General features: G+C 42.5%; 1 protein-coding gene across 3 annotated transcripts in view; it reads right to left on the reverse strand.

Annotated features, from left to right (window-relative positions):
- Positions 1-21,593, reverse strand: part of LOC115225314 (intraflagellar transport protein 140 homolog) — a 61,180-nt gene that overhangs the window by 24,209 nt on the left and 15,378 nt on the right. For all 3 annotated transcript variants that reach the window (XM_036513932.1, XM_029796261.2, XM_036513933.1), the window contains exons 5-17: positions 20,859-21,007; positions 19,267-19,445; positions 17,621-17,709; positions 14,492-14,598; positions 13,249-13,394; positions 12,374-12,466; positions 10,858-10,968; positions 9,249-9,327; positions 7,603-7,694; positions 5,976-6,103; positions 3,957-4,074; positions 2,139-2,326; positions 487-682 (exon numbers count right to left, since the gene is read on the reverse strand). In XM_036513932.1, the coding sequence (XP_036369825.1) occupies positions 487-682; positions 2,139-2,326; positions 3,957-4,074; positions 5,976-6,103; positions 7,603-7,694; positions 9,249-9,327; positions 10,858-10,968; positions 12,374-12,466; positions 13,249-13,394; positions 14,492-14,598; positions 17,621-17,709; positions 19,267-19,445; positions 20,859-21,007 (1,675 nt within the window). The remainder of the gene's footprint in view (positions 1-486; positions 683-2,138; positions 2,327-3,956; positions 4,075-5,975; positions 6,104-7,602; positions 7,695-9,248; positions 9,328-10,857; positions 10,969-12,373; positions 12,467-13,248; positions 13,395-14,491; positions 14,599-17,620; positions 17,710-19,266; positions 19,446-20,858; positions 21,008-21,593) is intronic.

Below are 21,593 nucleotides of genomic sequence, written 5' to 3' on the forward strand. Positions count from 1 at the left end.
ACTTGCCCAAGGTGCCACGCAGTGGGACTGAACCTGGAACCATGTGGTTGGTAAGCAAGCTATTTACCACACAGCCACTCCTGTGCCTATGAAATTAACATGCAAGTGGCTGAGCGCTCCACAGACACATGTATCCCTAATGTAGTTCTCGGGGAGATTCAGTGTGACACAGAGTGTGACAAGGCTGGTCCTTTGAAATACAGGTACCACTCATTTTTGCCAGCTGAGTGGACTGGAGCAACATGAAATAAAGTGTCTTGCTCAAGAACACAATGCACCGCCGGGAATTGAACTCACAAACTTACGATCATGAGCCAAATGCCCCTAACCACTAAGCCACCCGCCTTCACTACACATACACACATACACACACACAGAGTCACGCAATTAACAACCCACAGGCAAATCCCTTCTTCTGTGCTCTACACACCTGACCCCTATCTGCCATGCCCCAAACCCAAGTAACAAAAGGGGCCTTTCACTTACCATTTCATTGTTTACTCCTTCTGTCTCCTCCTCCTCTTCCCCTGCTTCAGTTTCACCGGTGGTGGGCATCTTATTGTTGGGGTCTTCCGTGATCAGTCTCGCCTCACAGCTCAACAGGTGGGGCACCTTTGCATCCCAGAAGTGCGAAACAGGGTATCTCCCTGTCATGCCCTTAGAGGCAGCAACAACCTTAACTCTGATTCAAAAAAAAAGGGCATAAGGTGCTTATTAGTATAAGATTTACAGAGGTGGCTTATAGGCACAGGAGTGGCTTATAGGTGCAGGAGTGGCTTATATGTGCAGGAGTGGCTTATAGGCGCAGGAGTGGCTTATAGGCACAGGAGTGGCTTACAGGTGCAGGAGTGGCTTATAGGCACAGGAGTGGCTTATAGGTGCAGGAGTGGCTTTATAGGTGCAGGAGTGGCTTATAGGCGCAAGAGTGGCTTATAGGCGCAGGAGTGGCTTATAGGCACAGGAGTAGCTTTTAGGCACAGGAGTGGCTTATAGGTGCAGGAGTGGCTGTATGGTAAGAAGCTTGCTTCCCAACCACATGGTTCCAGGTTCAGTCTCACAGCGTGGTACCTTGGGCGAGTGTCTTCTACTATAGTCTCGTGCTAATCAAAGCCTTGTGAGTAGATTTGGTACACGGAAATTGAAAGAAGCCTGTCATATATATGTATATATATGTATGTGTGTGTATCTATCTATATATATATGTGTGTGCGTGTAATGTCTAACTGATTGTAGACATTGCCAGTCTCCTCTGGCCCCTGTGCCGGTGGCACGTAAAAAGCACCCACTACACTCACGAGGTGGTTGGCGTTAGGAAGGGCATCCAGCCGTAGAAACACTGCCAGATCAGACTGGAGCCTGGTGCAGCCTTCTGGCTTCCCAGACACCAGTCGAACTCTGGTACAGTAAAATCGACTGATAAAATAAGTAGCAGGCTTTAAAAATACATACTGGGGTCCAGTCATTGAACTAAAAATTCCTCCTCCTCCACATCATCATGATTGTCGTCGTCATCATCATCATCATTATCATCGTCATCATCATTATCATTGTCATCATCGTTGTCATCATCATCATCATTGTCATCATCATCTTCGTCATCATCATCATCATTATCATTGTCATCATCGTTGACATCATCATCATCATTGTCATCATCATCATTATGATTGTCATCATCGTTATCATCATCACCATCATCATCATCGCCATCATCATCATCGTCGTCATTATCATCATCGACATCGTCATCATTATTGTCATCATCATCATCATAATCATCGGCATCATTATCATCATCATTGTCATTATCATCATCATCATCATTATCATCATCATCCTCGTCATCATCATCATTGTCATCATTTAACATCCACTTTCCATGCTGGCATGGGTTGGACAGTTTGACTGGAGCTGTGAAGGCCAGGTGCTGGCTGCACCAGGCTCCATTATCTGTTTTGGCACAGTCTCTACAGCTGGATGCCCTTCCTAATACCGACCACCCCCACAGAGTGTACTGGATGCTAAACTACTATATCATCAACCGTATTTCTGTGAGGAGAATAAATGAGAGAAAAGAGGGAGAAGGTGCAGTGGGATGATGGGGGGGCGGGGTCCACGAGGTTGCTATGGTTACTTACTGGTTATTGCTGCCATCTGGTGTCACATCGCCTGCACCATGTGACTTACTGTCGTCCTTCTTCGCAACACCAATGTGGTCACCGCTGCCATCATTGCTCATCTCGGACGAGGAGTCAAAGCTGAAGGTCAACACTTCATCCAGCTCCACGTCCCAAACGTACAGGTTGGTGTCAGGTCGCTCGTTAGTCTGTAACGAGAGAGGAGGAGGAATTAATCAAGAATTCAGGAGTAGTGCGGAGAGGTATAGAATGATGGAAGCAGGGGTGCTTTTGCTATGAATGATGGTGGTGGCAGTGGCGGTAGTTGTGGTGGTGATGGTGGTAGTAGTGGTGGTAGTGGTGGTGGTAGTGATGGATTTGTGGTGGTGATGATGGTGGTGGCTATGGTGGTAGTGGTTGTGGTGGGTGTTGTGGTGGTGATAGTAGTGGGGGTTGTGATGGAGGTGGTGATGGTGGTGGTAGTAGTAGTGGTGATAATAGTGGTGGTGTTGGTGTTGGCAGTAGTTTTGGTGGTGGTGGTGATGGTAGTAATGGTGGCGGTGGTGGTGGTGGTGGTGATGGTAGTAATGGTGGTTGTAGTGGTGGTGGTGGTGGTGGTGGTGATGGTGATGATAGTGGTAGTATTGGTGGTGGTGATGGTTGTGATGGTGTTTGTGGGGTGTTGTGATGAATTTGTGGTGGTGGTGATGGTGGTAGTAGTTGTGGTGGTTGTTATGGCTGTCGTGGTGGTAGTGGGGGGTTGTGATGGAGGTGGTGATGGTGGAAGTGGTAGTAGTAGTAGTAGTGGTGGTAATGGTGCTGGTGGTGGTAGTGATGATGATGATGATGATGATGGTGGTGGAGATGGTGGTGGTAGTGAAAGTTGTGGTGATGGTGGTAGTGGCGGTAGTGGTGGTGGTGGTGGCCATGTTTAACCTGAGGCCAGTCATGTTGGAGTAAACATATAATCAAAGATGTTCCAGCTGCGACCATCCCATCTTTTATCCAGACATTGTGTATCTAGGACTACATTATCTAATGTGCAATAAATATTCATGGCTACAGGTGTTAATTAGCCCCAGGTCAGTCCTAAAACAGGTAACCCTAACCTTAACCCTATGACCAAAAATGCTGCAACTATCAGTGTTCCATTATTTATTTGATGCATAGTGTATCTTGGACTACATTATCTAATGTACAGTATAGCAATTAGTATTAGTGGCTGTTATTGTTGTTCTTTAGCCCCAGGTCAGTCCTGATCCAGCAGACTTATGATTAAAGATGCTCCAGCTGTGAGTATCCCATTCTTTACTCACAGAGAGGTGAGTGTTTGGTTAGATCATGTACTCCGAGATACACCATGCCTGAATAAAGGATGGACTGATTACAGCTGGAACATCTTTGATCATAGGCCTGTCTGGATCAGGACTAACCTAGGGCTATACAACAACAACAACAACGACAACTACAGCCACTAATACTAACTACTATACTGTACTTTATATGATGTACTCCAAGATACACTATGCCTGAATAAAAGATGGACTGATTAAAACCAGGAACATCTTTGATGATAGGCCTGTCTGAACCAGGACTGACCTAGGGCTAAATAACAGCTATAGCCACTAATACTAATTACTATACTGTACATTGGATAATGTAGTCCTAGATACACTGTGCTTGAATAGAAAAAGGTGGGATGGCCACAAGTGGAACGTCTATCATCATAGTCCTGGATCAGGACTGGCCCGGGGCTATACAACAATAACAACAACAGCAGCAGCAATTTCAGGAGCAAAATAAGCAGACACCAGGTAGCCTCACAATGTGTTAACTCACCTTCATGCAAAGGAGACTAATTCTGTTCCCGGTGCAGTTTGACTTCACTGACACAATCCTGCCTAAATCAGGGATGAATTCGCTCATCGGCTTCGGTACTGAATGTGGTCGGATTTTCCTGCAACAGGGGGAAAATGAGATGTAGATTGAAGATGATGATACTGATGATAGTGGTGGTGGTGGTGGTTGTGATGATGCTGATGATGATGGTGGTAAGGGTGGTGGTGGTTGTGATGATGCTGATGATGATGGTGGTGGTGGTGGTGGTGGTAGTGGTGGTTGTGATGATGCTCATGATGATGGTGGTGGTGGTGATGGTGGTTGTGATGGTGATGTCAATGATCATGGTAGTGGTGGTGGTGGTGGTGATTGTGGAGGTGGTGGTAGTGGTGGTTGTGATGGTGGTGGTTGTGATGGTGGTGGTGGTAGTGGTGGTTGTGGAGGTGGTGGTGGTTGTTATGATGCTGCTGATGATGGTGGTAGTGGTGGTGGTAGTGGTGGTTGTGAAGATGCTCATGATGATGATGATGGTGGTAGTGGTTGTGGTAATGACGATATGGATGATGGTAATTATGATGATGATAACCATGGAGATGATGACCATGATGACGATGGTGATGCTGATCATGATGATGACGGTGATGACAACAGCAACAACAACAATGGTGGAAACTTGCCCAAGGTGTCGTGCAGTGGGACTGAACCCGGAACCATGTGGTTGGGAAGCAAGCTTCTTACCACACAGCCATTTTATTTTATTTACTTCCTTTTTTTTTATCGTCAAGCCAAGTGAAATCATAATCGTGGTCAATGCTGGTGTCACATAACTGGCACTTGTACCAGTGGCACATAAAACCACCTGTGCTGGGGGCATGCCAAAAAGCACCCGTTACATTCTTGGAGAGGTTGGCATTAGGAAGGGCATCCAGCAGTAGAAACCATGCCAAATCAGACTGGAACCTGGTGCAGCTCTCTGGCTTACCATTTCCAGTTAAACAGTCAAACCCATGCCAGCATGGAAAGCAGATACTAAATGATGATGATGATGATGATGATGATGGTGGTGGTGATGGTATATATATATGTATATATATATATATTTGTCAAGTCAAGTGAAACCGTAATTGTGGCTGATGCCAATGTCGTGTAACTGGCACCCATGCCAGCCTTATGTAAATGGCACTCGTGCCAGCGGCATGTGAAAAGCATCCATTACACTTTCGGAGTGGTTGGCATTAGGAAGGGCATCCAGCCATAGAAACCATGCCAAATCAAGGCAGTGAGCTGGCAGAAACGTTAGCATGCCGGGCGAAATGCTTAGCAGTATTTCGTTTGCCACTACGTTCTGAGTTCAATTTCCGCCGAGGTCGACTTTGCCTTTCATCCTTTCGGGATCGATTAAATAAGTACCAGTTATGCACTGGGGTTGATCTAATCAATTTAATCCCTTTGTCTGTGCTTTTTTGTTCCCTCTATGTTTAGCCCTTTGTGGGTAATAAGGAAATAAGAAACCATGCCAAATCAGACTGGAGCCCGGTGCAGTGCTCCGGTATATTAGTTCCAGTCAAACTGTCCGACCCATGCCAGCATGGACAATGGACATTAAATGGTGATGATGATGATGATGATGATGATGATGGTGATGATGATGATACCATTCTTGTTATTCTTGTTTAGCAGCTGGTGATCATGACCATCTACATCAACTTCATCATCATCATCATTACCACAACCACCTCTTTCTTTACTACCCACAAGGGGCTACACACAGAGGGGACGAACAAGGACAGACAAATGGATTAAGTCGATTACATCGACCCCAGTGTGTAACTGGTACTTATTTAATTGACCCCCGAAAGGATGAAAGGCAAAGTCGACCTCGGCGGAATTTGAACTCAGAACGTAGCGGCAGACGAAATACCACCACCACTACTACCATCACCACCACAGACTGATGACTGAAGCAAGTGAAAAAGAAAGAAAGATAAAAAGATGGAAAAAAAAAACAAAAAAACATACCGTCTTGAAAGGTCAAAGAGCTTAAGGATTCCATGGTCAGTAGCTATGACCAAGAAGTTCTCACTGATGTCCATGCAGACTGGCTGACCCTCGCCTTCTGAGAAATCCAGGAACTGCTTAACTGTGCCCTTTGCAAAGAGAGGGGACAGACACATGAAAGGGTCACAAGAAGAAGAACAACAACAACATCAGTGGCAACTACAATAACACTGCAACAGCACTTCAGTAAGAACTTACAATACTCTGATAATGGTACTCCAGTGACAAGCACTCCTATTAATGACACTCCCATGACACTCCGACATAACACTACAGTAACAACACTGCAATTATACCCTGAGATTATACTTCAATAACTTCTAACACAACATTCCAATAACACTCCAGCACAGCACTCTAATAATACGTTAACACAACACTCCAACACAACTGTTCAAAAACACACAAATGCAACACTCCAGCTCAACACTTCTGTAACACTACAACACAGCATCACAATAACACTCCAGTGCAACACGCTAATAACACTCCAACACAACACTCCAGTTCAACACTCTGATAACACTTCAGCTCAACACTTCAATATAACACTCAAACCCTACACTCCAATAATACTTAATCATTGCACTCCAATTACACTCCAACACAGCACCCTAATAACACTCTAGTGCAACACTACAACACGATACTCCAATAACACATGGACACAACACTTCGGTAATAATGCTGAAATTACAGGAGTGGCTGTGTGGTAATTAACTTGCTTACCAACCACATGGTTCCAGGTTCAATCCCACTGTGTGGCACCTTGGGCAAGTGTCTTCTACTATAACCTCAGGCCGACAAAAGCCTTGTGAGTGGATTTGGTAGACGGAAACTGTAAGAAGCCTGTCATATATATGTATGTATGTATATGTTGTGTTAATTGTCCTGTACTCCATTTTTTGTTGTTTTTAAAAAAATGTCCAGTTCCTTTGGTTTGTGTCTATGTTTTCGTTTCTCTTTGTGTTCGACGTCCCTTTGGTGTCCTGTACTCATATATGCGTGTATATGTACATGTAGAGGTAGGTACGTACATATATGTTTATATATATGCATATGTTTTATTTCATTTATTAATATATATATATATATATGTATGTATATATATATATATATATATATATAATATATATATATGTGTGTGTGTGTGTGTGTGTGTGTGTGTGGTGTGTGTGTGTGTGTGTTGTGTGTGTGTGTGTGTGTGTGTGTGTTTGTCTCCCCACATAGCTTGACAACCGATGCTGGTGTGTTTACGTCCCCGTAACTTAGCAGTTCGGCAAAAGAGACCGATAGAATAAGTACTAGGCTTACAAAGAATAAGTCCTGCGGTCAATTTGTTCGACTAAAGGCAGTGCTCCAGCATGGCCGCAGTCAAATGACTGAAACAAGTAAAAGGGTAAAAAACTAAAAGAATAACACTTCAGTAACCACACTGAAATTACACCCTAGCATGCCACCCCAATAACCGTCTGGCACAACACTACAGAAACAACACTGCAATGGCAACACTCCAACACAGCACTCTGCTAATGATATTCCAATAATGGTGCTAATAATGACACTCCAAGAATGACATTTCACTTACCTGGAAAGTGCGAACCTTCACAGTTCCCTGCTCCAGGAGCAACAGGCTTTGTTCAAAGATGCAAATGTTGACGGAATCCGTTTCAAAAGTAGCTGAAATTGAGTAATGGTCGGAGGTATAGATTATGTTGGAGTGGCAGATAGTAGTGATGGTGGCGGTGGTGGTTGTGGTGGTGGTAGATGCAACTGTAAATGTAGAGTATGTCATATTTCTATGAAAGACATCTCTTGTCTATAGGCGCAGGAGTGGCTGCGTGGTAAGTAGCTTGCTTACCAACCACATGGTTCCGGGTTCAGTCCCACTGCGTGGCATCTTGGGCAAGTGTCTTCTACTATAGCCCCAGGCCGACCAATACCTTGTGAGTGGATTTGGTAGAGGGAAACTGAAAGAAGCCCGTCGTATATATATATAAATATAGGCGTAGGAGTGGCTGTGTGGTAAGTAGCTTGCTAACTAACCGCATAGTTCCAGGTTCAGTCCCACTGCGTAGCACCTTGGGCAAGTGTCTTCTACTATAGCCCCAGGCCGACCAATGCCTTGTAAGTGGATTTGGTAGACGGAAACTGAAAGAAGCCTGTCGTATATATATATATATATTTATATATGTATGTGTGTGTGTGTTTGTGTGTCTGTGTTTGTCCCCCTAGCATTGTTTGACAACCGATGCTGGTGTGTTTACGCCCCTGTCACTTAGCGGTTCGGCAAAAGAAACCGATAGAATAAGTACTGGGCTTACAAAGAATAAGTCCTGCAGTCGATTTGCTTGACTAAAGGCGGTGCTCCAGCATGGCCACAGTCAAATGACTGAAACAAGTAAAAGAGTAAAAGAGAGTAAGAGTATGTGATTAACAGCTGCCTAAATAATGTCACTAAGGTACTGCTGGAATAACTGGGCCAGATGTGGGTGGTTTAAACGATAAAGGGTTAAAATAATGTTTTTGATTCGACGGTCATTCGGAATGCTCACAGCAGCCATATTCCTCCCGCTCTATGTCACACTGGTGAGACCCATTTTGGAGTATGGGATTCAAGCCTCTTCTCCTTATCTCCTCAAAGACATACATCATCTCGAAAGAGTCCAGAAGCTGGCTATCCGCATGATTCTTGGTCTCAAGAATTTGTCTTATGAAGAAAGGCTGAAGACGCTCGACCTTTATTCTCTCGAAAAACGACGATGCCGTGGTGATCTCATTCTCACTCACAACATCATAAGAGGAAAGTGTAACCTCTCGAAAGAGCTGTTCTTCACTCCTGCTCCAGAGCGTCGGCTGTGGGGTCACTCCGAAAAGCTCTATCTGCGACGATTTCATCTCAATCGAAGGAGAGGGGCTTTCTCTGTCCGGGTTGTGGATCCGTGGAATAAGCTGCCGGACGAGATAGTGAAGATGCCGACGACCGCTCGGTTCAAAGTCTCTCTTGACCAGAAATGGCCTGAACTCATTGCATGAACATCCTCCCTGTACATAACTCCATGTCCCCCTACATGGTCTTGCTTTTTGCTTTTTCAGCCAAATAAACTTATAATAGAACAAGGGAAGAACACAATCAACTGAACAAAATAACCCCTATTTTCATATGCTATACGCTATACCATTATACCACCAAAAGTAACTAAAAGGCCCTAACTGGGGCCCCTGTATACTTACCCAAAACCTTTACTTCCAAGTTGTCTGCAGATAATTCATAAACATGTGCCTGCTTGCCATTCCATACCACAAAGTTTCCCTGAAAGTAATTAGATAGAAAATGTTAAACCCCTAAACACGTTGACTCATATACAATGTTAAACACCAACATAGCATTAACCCCTACGTAATACATTAACCTTTGCTCAGTACAATCCCTTAAACAATGCTGGTACCTTAAACATTAGCCCCTGTTATTGATATTAAACCTGTGCATTAACCCCTAAATAGTAGTTGCAGTACCACCACCAACAACAACAACTGTTCAAGAATTTGGACCTGGAGATCTCCATTTCCAGCGACTTTGAGGGCCACCTCCCAGTGGTGTCAGGCGTCAAAGAAGAGCCCTCAACTACAACAAGACGACCAATGTTTTTTTTTCTCCAAGGTCTGGGGTCTCTCGCCCCTAAACCCTAGACCATCACCTAATCACCCTTACCTGTCTTGTTGCTTAATAACAACAACAACAGCACCAGTGGAGCCGCAATGGCCCAGTGGTTAGGGCAGCGGACTTGCGGTCATAAGAATGCAGTTTCGATTCTCAGACCGGACATTGTGAGTGTTTATTGAGCAAAAACAGTTAAAGCTCCACAAGGCTCCAGCAGGGGGTGAACCCCACTGTACTCTTTCACCACAACTTTCTCTCACTCTTTCTTCCTACTTCTGCCACAAAGCAGAGGAACCATGGTGTAACCCACTATGGTGTGGTAAAACTTTCAGACCCTAGTCTAGATTGTGAATCCTCTGTACCCCAGGATGGTTCAGCTCTCCACCCGTTAAAATCCACCGTTTATGGAATGAGGATAACAACATAGCTTTCGTGCCCATGCAACCACCAGTATATCGCGTGTGGTGGGTGGATCTTCAAGTTGCCACACACATTCTTAGTAGCTTAGAGTAAGCTCGAATGAGAGATTGTTCTTTGTGGCTAATGACAGAGTCCTGATTGGAAGAAGAAGAAGACAGCAGCAATAAGTGGAGGCACAATGGTCCAGGGGTTAGGGCAGCTGACTCGCGGTCGTAAGAACACAGTTTCGATTCCCAGACAGGGCATTGTGAGTGTTTATTGAGCAAAAACACCTAAGCTCCACGAGGTTCCGGCGGGGAGAGGTGGTGAACCCCGCTGTACTCTTTCACCACAATTTTCTCTCACTCTTTCTTCCTACTTCTGCCACAAAGCATAGGAACCATGGTGTAACCCACTATAGTGCCACACGCACTCTTAGTAGCTTAGAGTAGGCTCAAATTAGAGATTATACTTTGTGGCTAATGGCGTGAGTCCTGACTGGAAGAAGGAGGAGGAGGAGGAGCAAGAGGGGGATGAGGAGGAGCAAGAGGGGGATGAGGAGGAGCAGAGGAGGAAGAAGAAGAAGAAGAGGAGGAGGAGGAGGAGGAGGAGGAAGAGGAGGAAGAAGAAGACAACAGCAGCTGCAGCAATGACAACAACAAAAACACCAGCAGTAGCACCACCACCAACAACAACATCAACAACAGCACCACCACCAACAACAGCAGCAGTAACAACATCAATGGCAGCAGCAATGACAACAACAACAGCAGGTCGGCTTACCTTTGTAGTATAAACCCCCTTCACCTGGACATGGCACTCAAAAATCCTCTGTTGCCCAGCCTCAATAGCATCAATGGACAGTGTAGTGGGGCTGGTCTGAATCACGGCAATCTATGGAAGAAATGGAAGTGAGATATAGATGGCAGGCTACACAGGCAAACAGTGCATAGGGTCCTAGGGCCCTAGGTTCAATCCCAGATGTCGTCGTTACTCACAACTATATCAATCGCACAAGGAAAGGTAAAAGTTGCTAATGTGGTTATGTGGTCATTAAACATGCTTGATCTGGTAGCTAAATTTTCCCTCAAATCTCAAATTTCACTCCATTGTCTTATAAGATGTAGGACGTGTGTATGTGTCTATATACATACATATATATATATATATATATACATATATATATATATATATATATATATATAATACATATATATACATATATATATATATATATATATATACATATATATATATATATATATATATATATACGTGGAGGCGCAATGGCCCAGTGGTTAGGGCAGCGGACTCGCGGTCGTAGGATCGCGGTTTCGATTCCCAGACCGGGCGTGTGAGTGTTTATTGAGCAAAAACACCTAAAGCTCCACGAGGTTCCAGCAGGAGGTGGTGCCGATCCCTGCTGTACTCTTTCACCACTCTTTCTCCCACTCTTTCTTCTGTTGGCCTGCTCGCTTAGCCAGCAGGGTGGCGTCATTCGAAGGCTAAAACAATGCGAACGCATTGTGACCAGCGATGTGTAACAACATCTGATGGTCTGGTCGGTCACGTGATCACGTGATATATATATGTATATATCGAAACGTAAAAATATATATATATGTATATATATATATATATATATATATATATATATAATATATATAATATAATATATATATATATATATCATCATCATCATCATCATTTAGCGTCCGTTTTCCATGCTAGCATGGGTTGGATGGTTTAACGGGGTCTGTGAAGCCGGAAGGCTTCATCAGGCCCATATATATATATATATTATATATATATATGTATATATATATATATATATATATATATATATATACATATATTATACATATACATATATACAAATATATAAAGCAAGCTGCTTACCACACAGCCACTCCTGCGCCTTATTCTGTTTTTACTGTCACCTCAAAGCCAAGCATGAAGGCTGCTGAGTCAGAGCTAAGCTACATGCAGGGGGCCGAGAAGGTATTAACATTGCTGGATGGGCCCGTCGTGCGGAGTGTCAGAGGGGCAAAAAAGCCCCTATAAAGTCTTTAACTGATGAACAAGGGTGTAAGATCTATCAACAGGAAAAGATGCAAAAGGCCTTTCACCAGCATTTCACTGGCTTGTTTGGGCAGGGTAGCTCGCTTGAGTGTGTGGAGCCCTTAAAGTATGTGTGTAGATATGACCACCATAAAGACAGAAATTTGAGAGATTTCATTGCTATTTCTACAAGATGAGGCCACCACATGGAGGCCTGCTCACTGGATCATCTACTCACCTGATGATTCAAATGGTAACACATGCTGCTTTCTCGTAGAATGAGGACGGACCGCCAAGTGTTGACACACAGTAAGTTCTTTGACTGGCACCACTGAAATGGTAAAAACGTTATCTAGCATTACGAGCAACAACAGTAGCAACAACAATAAACGGTTGTGTATTGTAAAGCAGTGTGATTCTTGGATCTAAACAGAATATGAGATCTTTCCACTACACAAAGTCTACATCTCTTTGATACATTTACATTCAACGTCAATAGCTCCGTGATGCACCATTTGATTGTGTGTGATGTGTAACCTGGCCTTCAGATCCCATATGTAGCTAGCTAACAGTGTATCTTTATTCTTATTCATGTGTAGTAAAGTAGACTTGTGAGCTCAATTTTTATTTTATTTTTTATCTTTTGATGGTGGGGATGATAGTGGTGGTGGTTATGGTGATAGCAGTAATGGTAGTGGTGGTGGCGGTGGTGTTGGTGGTGATGATGGTGGTTATGGTGATGGCAGTAATGGTAGTGGTGGTGGTGATAATGATGGTGGTAGTGATAGTGATGGTGGTGTGGTAGTAATGATGATGGTGGTAGTGGTTGAAATGACGATGGTGGTAGTGGTGGTGGTGATGGTAGTGTTGATGGGGATAATAGCTGTGATGGTTATGGTGATGTTGGTGGAGGTGGTGATAGTGGTAGCAATGATAGTGGTGATGGTGGTGGTGGTTGAGGTAGTGGTGTTGATGGTTGTTGTAATGGTGGTGCTGATGGCGATAATAGCTGTGATGGTTATGGTGATGATGGTAGAGGTGGTGATGGTGGTGGTTATGGTTATGGTAGTGGTGGTGGTATGAAGATGCAAAAGTGTAGAGTCGCAACCTTACCGTGAGCATCCGAACGGGTGCCCCTACCACATTGGGACTGTGCAGTTTCCACTTCATCTCTCGAACCTTCTTGGTTGTTGACTTAGCCGAGGGGACATGGGACCACATGGCTACATTCCCCATCTGGGTCCCTCCAGCAAGCATGCCTGTAAAATAGAGAGCAAAAGAAGACTATTGAATTATTATCATCAGCAGCAGCATCACCATTATCATCATCTTCAACATCATCATTGTCATCATCATCATCATTGCCATCACCATTATCATTGTCATTATCATCACTACCATTACTGTCATCACCGTCATCATTGTCATCATCACCATCATCATCATCAGCGTCACCATTATTATCATCAGTCACTATCATCATCATCATCGCCATCAACATTATTGTCATCATCATCACCATTGTCATCATAAGTCATTATCATCATCATCATCATCATCATCATCATCACCATTATCGTCATCATCATCATCAACATTATCGTCATCATCATCATCACCATTGTCATCATAAGTTACTATCATCGTCATCATCATCACCATCACCATTATCATTGTAACCATTGTCATCATCAGTCACTATCATTATCGTCATCATCGTCATTATCATCATTGTGGAGGTGCGTGGCTTAGTGGTTAGGGTGTTGGACTGATGGTCATAAGACCATGGTTTCGATTCCTGGACCAGGCGACGTATTGTGTTCTTGACCAAAACACTTCACTTCATGTTGCTCCAGTCCACTCAGCTGGCAAAAACGAGTTATCCTGTGACAGACCAGCATCCATTTCAGGTGGGAAATATATACACCACGGAAAAAAAAAAACGGCCCTTATGAGTCAGTAAGACTTGAGAGGGTGACGTTACTTTACTATCATCATCCTCGTGGAGGCATGTGGCTTAGTGGTTAGGGTGTCAGCATCATGATCGTAAGGTTGTGGTTTCGATTCCCAGACAGGGCAATGCGTTGTGTTCTTGAGCAAAACACTTCATTTCACGTTGCTCCAGTCCACTCAGCTGGCAAAAGTGAGTAATACTGAGATGGACCGGCGTCCCATCCAGGTGGGGGAATTTCTACGCCACTGAAACCAGTAAACCGGCCCTTATGAGCCTGGCATGGCACGAGAAGGAACATTTTTTTTTTATCATCATCATCATTTGTAGGAGGAGTAGGACTCTATTGAGTCCCAGTATATAACTGGTATGTTGAAAATAATGAGAAAAAAGCAAGACACTCACCCCTCCTGGGGCAAAAATCCACACTCAGTATCTGTTCATTGGAAACGTAACTCTGGTGATTCTCAAGTGACAGTTGATCATTCTCTTCTTTATCTAGATCAAACATCCTGGAAATAAAAGAAATTATGTTACATTTAATTACAAAAGACCTCTAGAATAATTTTACTTGACAGGGTGCATAACTGAGAAATCAGGGAGTCTCTCCCAGATGAGCTGTTATTTCTCTGCATTGAGAGGTAAAATCTCTGGTGCTATGGACATGTGATTAGAATGTCAAAGGAAAGAATCACAACACAGATACTTCAAGCCAAAACAACAGAATGAAGACCAAGGGGCAGGCCAAGACAGGCAGAAACGTTAGCACGTCAGGCAAAATGCTTAGCGGTATTTTGTCTGTCTTTACGTTCTGAGTTCAAATTCCGCTGAGGTCGACTTTGCCTTTCATCCTTTCGGGGTCGATAAATTAAGTACCAGTTACGCACTGGGGTCGATGTAATCTTTTGTCTGTCCTTGTTTGTCCCCTCTATGTTTAGCCCCTTGTGGGAATTAGAGAAATAAGAAATGTTAGCATGCCGGGTGAAATGCTTTGCGGTATTTCGTCTATCTTTACGTTCTGAGTTCAAATTCCGCTGAGGTCGACTTTGCCTTTCATCCTTTCGGGGTCGATAAATTAAGTACCAGTTACGCACTGGGGTCGATGTAATCTTTTGTCTGTCCTTGTTTGTCCCCTCTATGTTTAGCCCCTTGTGGGAATTAGAGAAATAAGAAATGTTAGCATGCCGGTGAAATGCTTTGCGGTATTTCGTCTATCTTTACGTTCTGAGTTCAAATTCCGCTGAGGTCGACTTTGCCTTTCATCCTTTCGGGGTCGATAAATTAAGTACCAGTTACGCACTGGGGTCGATGTAATCTTTTGTCTGTCCTTGTTTGTCCCCTCTATGTTTAGCCCCTTGTGGGAATTAGAGAAATAAGAAATGTTAGCATGCCGGGTGAAATGCTTTGCGGTATTTCGTCTATCTTTACGTTCTGAGTTCAAATTCCGCTGAGGTCGACTTTGCCTTTCATCCTTTCGGGGTCGATTAAATAAGTAGCAGTTACAAACTGGGGTCGATGTAATCATTTAATCCGTTTGTCTGTCCTTGTTTGTCCTCTCTGTGTTTAGCCCCTTGTGGGTAGTAAAGAAATAGGTATTTCGTCTGTCTTTAGATTCTGAGTTCAAATTCCCCCAAGGTTGACTTTGTCTTTTATCCTTTTGGAGTCGATAAATTAAGCACTGAGGTCGATGTAATCAACTTAATCTGTTTGTCCCCTCTATGTTTAGCCCCTTGTTGGCAATAAAGAAATAAGAAACATTAGCACGCCAGCCGAAATGCTTAGCGGTATTTCGTCTGTCGTTACGTTCTGAGTTCAAATTCCGCCGAGGTCGACTTTACCTTTCATCCTTTCGGGGTCAATTAAATAAGTACCAGTTATGCACTGAGGTCGACGTAATCGACTTAATCCATTTGTTCCTTCTATGTTTAGCCCCTTGTGGGCAATAAAGAAATAAGACCGAAATAGTTAGATAATATTCATAATTACAATTAGTCATGCTTGGAAATCCAGTCAGAAAATATAAAGACGGTTGCTTCTGATAAAATCTTGTGAGGCATGCGCCAGGAACATACATACATACTTACATATATCTATATATATATATATAAATATACATATACATATATATACATATACATATTATACATATATATATATGGTTTTGTCTCTAATTAATATATATATATATATATATATATATATATATATATATATATATATATATATAGGCGCAGGAGTGGCTGTGTGGTAAGTAGCTTGCTAACCAACCACATGGTTCTGGGTTCAGTCCCACTGCGTGGCATCTTGGGCAAGTGTCTTCTGCTATAGCCCCAGGCCGACCAATGCCTTGTGAGTGGATTTGGTAGACGGAAACTGAAAGAAGCCTGTCGTATATATGTATATATATGTATGTATGTGTGTGACTGTGTTTGTCCCCTTAGCATTGCTTGACAACCGATGCTGGTGTGTTTACGTCCCCGTCACTTAGCGGTTCGGCAAAAGAGACCGATAGAATAAGTACTGGGCTTACAAAGAATAAGTCCCGGGGTCGATTTGCTCGACTAAAGGCGGTGCTCCAGCATGGCCACAGTCAAATGACTGAAACAAGTAAAAGAGTAAAGAGTAAAGAGTATATATATATATATATATATATATATATTATCATATCTTTAATTTTTTTCTATATGGTATGATTTAAGTATATCATTGTTGAATTGCTACATGGTGGTTCTTCTCAAATTTATATATACACACACACACACATAAATATATATATACATATATACACATATATACCAGGCATGTACCATCAGTAACTACTCAGGGCAGGCAGTTAGCAATGTTTATGTAGTAAAACAGACGAAAACATAAGCGAAACACAGGCGCGCGACTGAGTTGGAGGCAGATTTACTTCTGCTTTTATAGCATGTAAAGGAAATGTTGTTGTAGGAGTGTACGCAGCACATGCACTACAGCAGTACTATGTGTAGCTTAAATACTGAGATTGAAAGGCATGGGCGAATTATGCCTGCCTAATCTATAAAAAGATAGAATATTTTGCATTTTATGCATAGTAATCACAGGAACCTTCATAGTTTTATTGAATTAGGTGCATATTGTCCCATAAAAGGAAAATGTTGCTATCAATCTATTTTATTCAAGGTAGGCACTGCCTACCTTGCCTACCCACGTGGCACGTCCCTGATACATACTTACATCACACATACATATATACATACATACATACATTCATCATAAATACATATATACATACATCATACATACATACTTTTGTACACCCTATATATGAGATGCTTAGATAATATCCACAGTTTCACTTGGTCATACTAGGGAATTCAGCAAAAAAATCTAATGACGGTTGCTTCTGACAGGACCCTTGATCCTTAGAAACATAGCAAGTGGAGAAGACTGATAGATGGAGGGAACAACAGTCAAGAGGCAGCCCTACCTGTACTGTGCCTAAAGCTCTAGAATAAATGAAGGAGAGGAAAATTGGGGTGGGGGTAGTCTCACCTGATCACAGATTCACCTGATGCCATGGCTAGCATGCCTTTCCCTGCCCAGACAATGCAAGGGTTCTCAGATTTGCCGTTCAGCTTCACCTGAAATGAGATTGGAAAGAAAAATGCAACGCGCATTATTGGCAGTGTATGTGTGCATGTAGTGGTGGTGGTGGTGGGGATGGAGGTTAATTACACAATATAAGGTGGGCCAAAAGTTATAAGGTAGCAAACTAGCAGAATCGTTAGCGCATCAGACAAAATGTTTAGCAATGTTTCATCCATCTTTACATTCTGAATTCAAATTATGCTGAGGTCAACTTTGCCTTTCACCCTTTCAGGGATGGGGGAAGGGTCAATGAAATAAGTACCAGTTATACACTGGAATCAATGTAATCGACTGGCCACCTCTCCCCCAAAAATTTCAAGCCTTGTGCCTTTAGTAGAAAGGATTATTATTATTATTATTATTATTATTATTCAGTAGTTTTATTTTTATAGCGTGCTTTCACTTCACTACCGAGCGCAGCTCTGTGTGACTTAGGTATGTGCTGTGATTTGCTGTGATACTCTGATGGTTATTGTATGGAAAGTGTTCTGCGTAGGATGTGTGCAGTGCCTAGTAGTGCAATTTTCTGTATGTTATATGTGTTTGTAAGTCCTGGTGTTTTTGTTATGTATTTGTCTGAATATTTTATTATTATTATTATTATTATTATTATTATTATTCAGTAGTTTTATTTTTATAGCATGCTTTCACTTCACTACCGAGCGCAGCTCTGTGTGCCTTGGGTATGTGCTGTGGATTGCTGTGATGCCCTTCTGATTACTGCTCATGAAATTAACATACAAGTGGCTGAGTATTCCACAGATACATGTACCCTTAACATAGTTCTCAGAGAGATTCAGTGCATGACACAAATGTGACCAGGTCGGCTGTTTAAATTACAAGTACAACTACTGTAAATCCTCAAGTATAGTCTGCCCTTGAGTATAATACGCAGGGAAGTTTTAGGGGGCTGTACCTCTGAAAGACCTAAACCTTGTGTATAATACACACCCCATCTCTAACTTGAGTCATGTGTAATTAAACCAGCAGCACCTAGTCAAACAAACACTTCCTCGCATGCGTAATGCAATAATGGTGATGTTCTTAACTGTTATATGGGAATGTAAATATGTTTGCAAATTATGTTTGTTATATGTTATTCTGTGTTTTGAATACTTTTATTTTAATAAATGTTGCTTACTGCAAGTTATGGATGATTCTTTTATGACTTCATTGCTTTCAGGTTTAGTTTAAGGTATTTTCGCACCTGGCATCACAAAATGCATTGGAATAAAAATTGCTGGACAGCAAATAGAGACTTGGACATTGCTTAGAAAATATTTTTCATTTTTAACCTTGTATATAGTATGCACTAGGGATTTTGACCGTTAAATTTTGGGGAAAAAATGCAGATTATACTCAAGGATTTACGGTAATTTTTGCAAGCAGAGTGGACTGGAGCAACATGAAGTAAAGTGTCTCACTCAAGCATACAATGTGTCGCTGAGAATTGAACTCAAGACCTTATGACAATGAGCCGATTACCCCTAACCACTAAGCCACGCGCTTTCACACATGTGATATACAGGAGAGACAAAGGGTCAACTCACCTTCATCAGCTCTTCGGCCTTTTGGGCTTGACTGTCCACCTTGTGTTGGCTCAACATTAAATTATGAGTGAGGGTCACCAAGATGTTCTGCTCAGTGTAATAGAACAGATTGAGGATTCGGGAACTGACAGAGAAAAGGGTGGTGCAGGTTCCGTTCTCAAGGATGTGGTAGACGCCACCTGTGAAGAGAGAGATATTGGTAAAGGGTTTTAGTGGCTGTAGTTGTTGTTGGTGTTGCTCCTGTTTCAGTAAACCTATGATCAAAGACGCTCCAGTTGTGACCATCCTGTCTTATATTCAGGCATAGTGTATCTAGGACTACATTATCTAATGTACAGTACAATAATTAGTGGTTGTCGTTGCTCTTGATTCAGTAAACCTATGATCAAAGACGTTCCAGATGTGACCATCCTGTTTTTTATACAGGCATAGTGTATCTAGGACTACATTATCTAATGTACAGTACAATAATCAGTGGCTGTTGTTGCTCCTGTTTCAGTAAACCTATGATCAAAGACGTTCCAGATGTGACCATCCAGTCTTTTATTCAGGCATAGTGTATCTAGGACTACATTATCTAATGTACAGTACAATAATTAGTGGCTGTCGTTGTTGTTGCTCTTGATTCAGTAAACCTATGATCAAAGATGCTCCAGTTGTGACCATCCCCTCTTTTACTCAAACATAGTGTACCTAGGACAACATTATCTAATGTACAGTACAATAGTTAGCAGCTGTAGTTGTTGTTTAACCCCAGACTTATGATCAGTGATACTCCATCTGTGACCATCCCATTATTTATTCAGACATAGTGTATCTAAGATTACATTATCTAATGTACAATATCATGGTAAGTATTAATGGCTATAGTTGTTGCTCACCCCCAGTTCAGTTCTGGAGCATCTTTTTATCAAAGATGCTCCAGCTGTGACCACCACATCTATTATTCAAACATAGTGTATCTAGGACTACATTATTGAATGTATAGTATAGTAGTTAGTTATAAGTGGCTATAGTTGTTGTTTGTGGAGGTGCAATGGCCCAGTGGTTAGGGCAGCGGACACATGGTCAGAGTATCGCGGTTTCGATTCCCAGACCGGGCGTTGTATGTGTTTATTGAGCAAAAACACCTAAAGCTCCACGAGGCTCCGGCAGGGGGTGGTGGCGACCCCTGTTGTACTCTTCCTGTTTCTTGAGTAATGCTGCGATGGACTGGCGTCCCATCCAGCTAGGGGGAACACATACACCACAGAAACTGGGAAACTGGGCCCATGAGCCTGGCTAGGCTTGAAAAGGGCAAAAAGAAAGAAGAATAGTTGTTGTTTAGCCCCAGGTCAGTCCTGATCCAGCAGACCTGTAATCAAAGATGTTCCAACTCTGACCATCCTGTCTTTTATTCAGGCATAGTGTATCAAGGACAACATTATCTAATGTACGGTATAGCAGTTAGTATTAGTGGCTATAGTTATTGCTATTGTTTAGCCCCAGGTCAGACCTGATCCAGCAGACAGGCCTATAATCAAAGATGTTCCAGCTGTGACCATCCCGTCTTTTATACAGACATAAATGTATCTGGAAAGGCTGTTACATACCTGTTGCTCCACCACAAAAGAAGTTGAATGATTCAGACATGCCAAAGATGGATGAATACTTGGTGTCCGACTGTCTCCCTTTCAGATCAAACATGTCCAGAGCCTTCTGGTCCCCTTTTACAGCTGCTCGGACCAGGTTGCGAACCTCTCTAGTACAAAGAAACAAAAGAAAGTACTTACATAAACCTCATCGTTGGTGGCTTTTTTATTATTATTATTATTATTACTATTACTATTATTATAAACACAGAGGTTGCCCTTGTGGCAAAATCTGAAACCATTATTATTATTATTATTATTATTATTAAGGCAGTGAGCTGGCAGAATTGTTAGCATGCTGGATGAAATGCTTAGTGGTATTTCGTCTGCCGTTACGTTCTGAGTTCAAATTCCGCTGAGGTCAACTTTGCCTTTCATCCTTTAAAGGTCGATTATATATGTACCAATTACGCACTGGGGTCGATATAATCGACTTAATCTATGGGCAGTAAAGAAATAAGAATTGTTAGCAATAGGAGTGGCTGTGTGGTAAGTAGCTTGCTTACGAACCACATGGTTCCGGGTTCAGTCCCACTGCGTGGCACCTTGGGCAAGTGTCTTCTACTATAGCCTCGGGCCGACCAAAGCCTTGTGAGTGGATTTGGTAGATGGAAACTGAAAGAAGCCCGTCGTATATATGTATGTATATATATATATATATATATTATATATATATATATATATTATATATATATA

Source organism: Octopus sinensis, linkage group LG27 (assembly GCF_006345805.1).
Source record: "Octopus sinensis linkage group LG27, ASM634580v1, whole genome shotgun sequence".
Classification (NCBI taxonomy): Eukaryota; Metazoa; Mollusca; class Cephalopoda; order Octopoda; family Octopodidae; genus Octopus; species Octopus sinensis.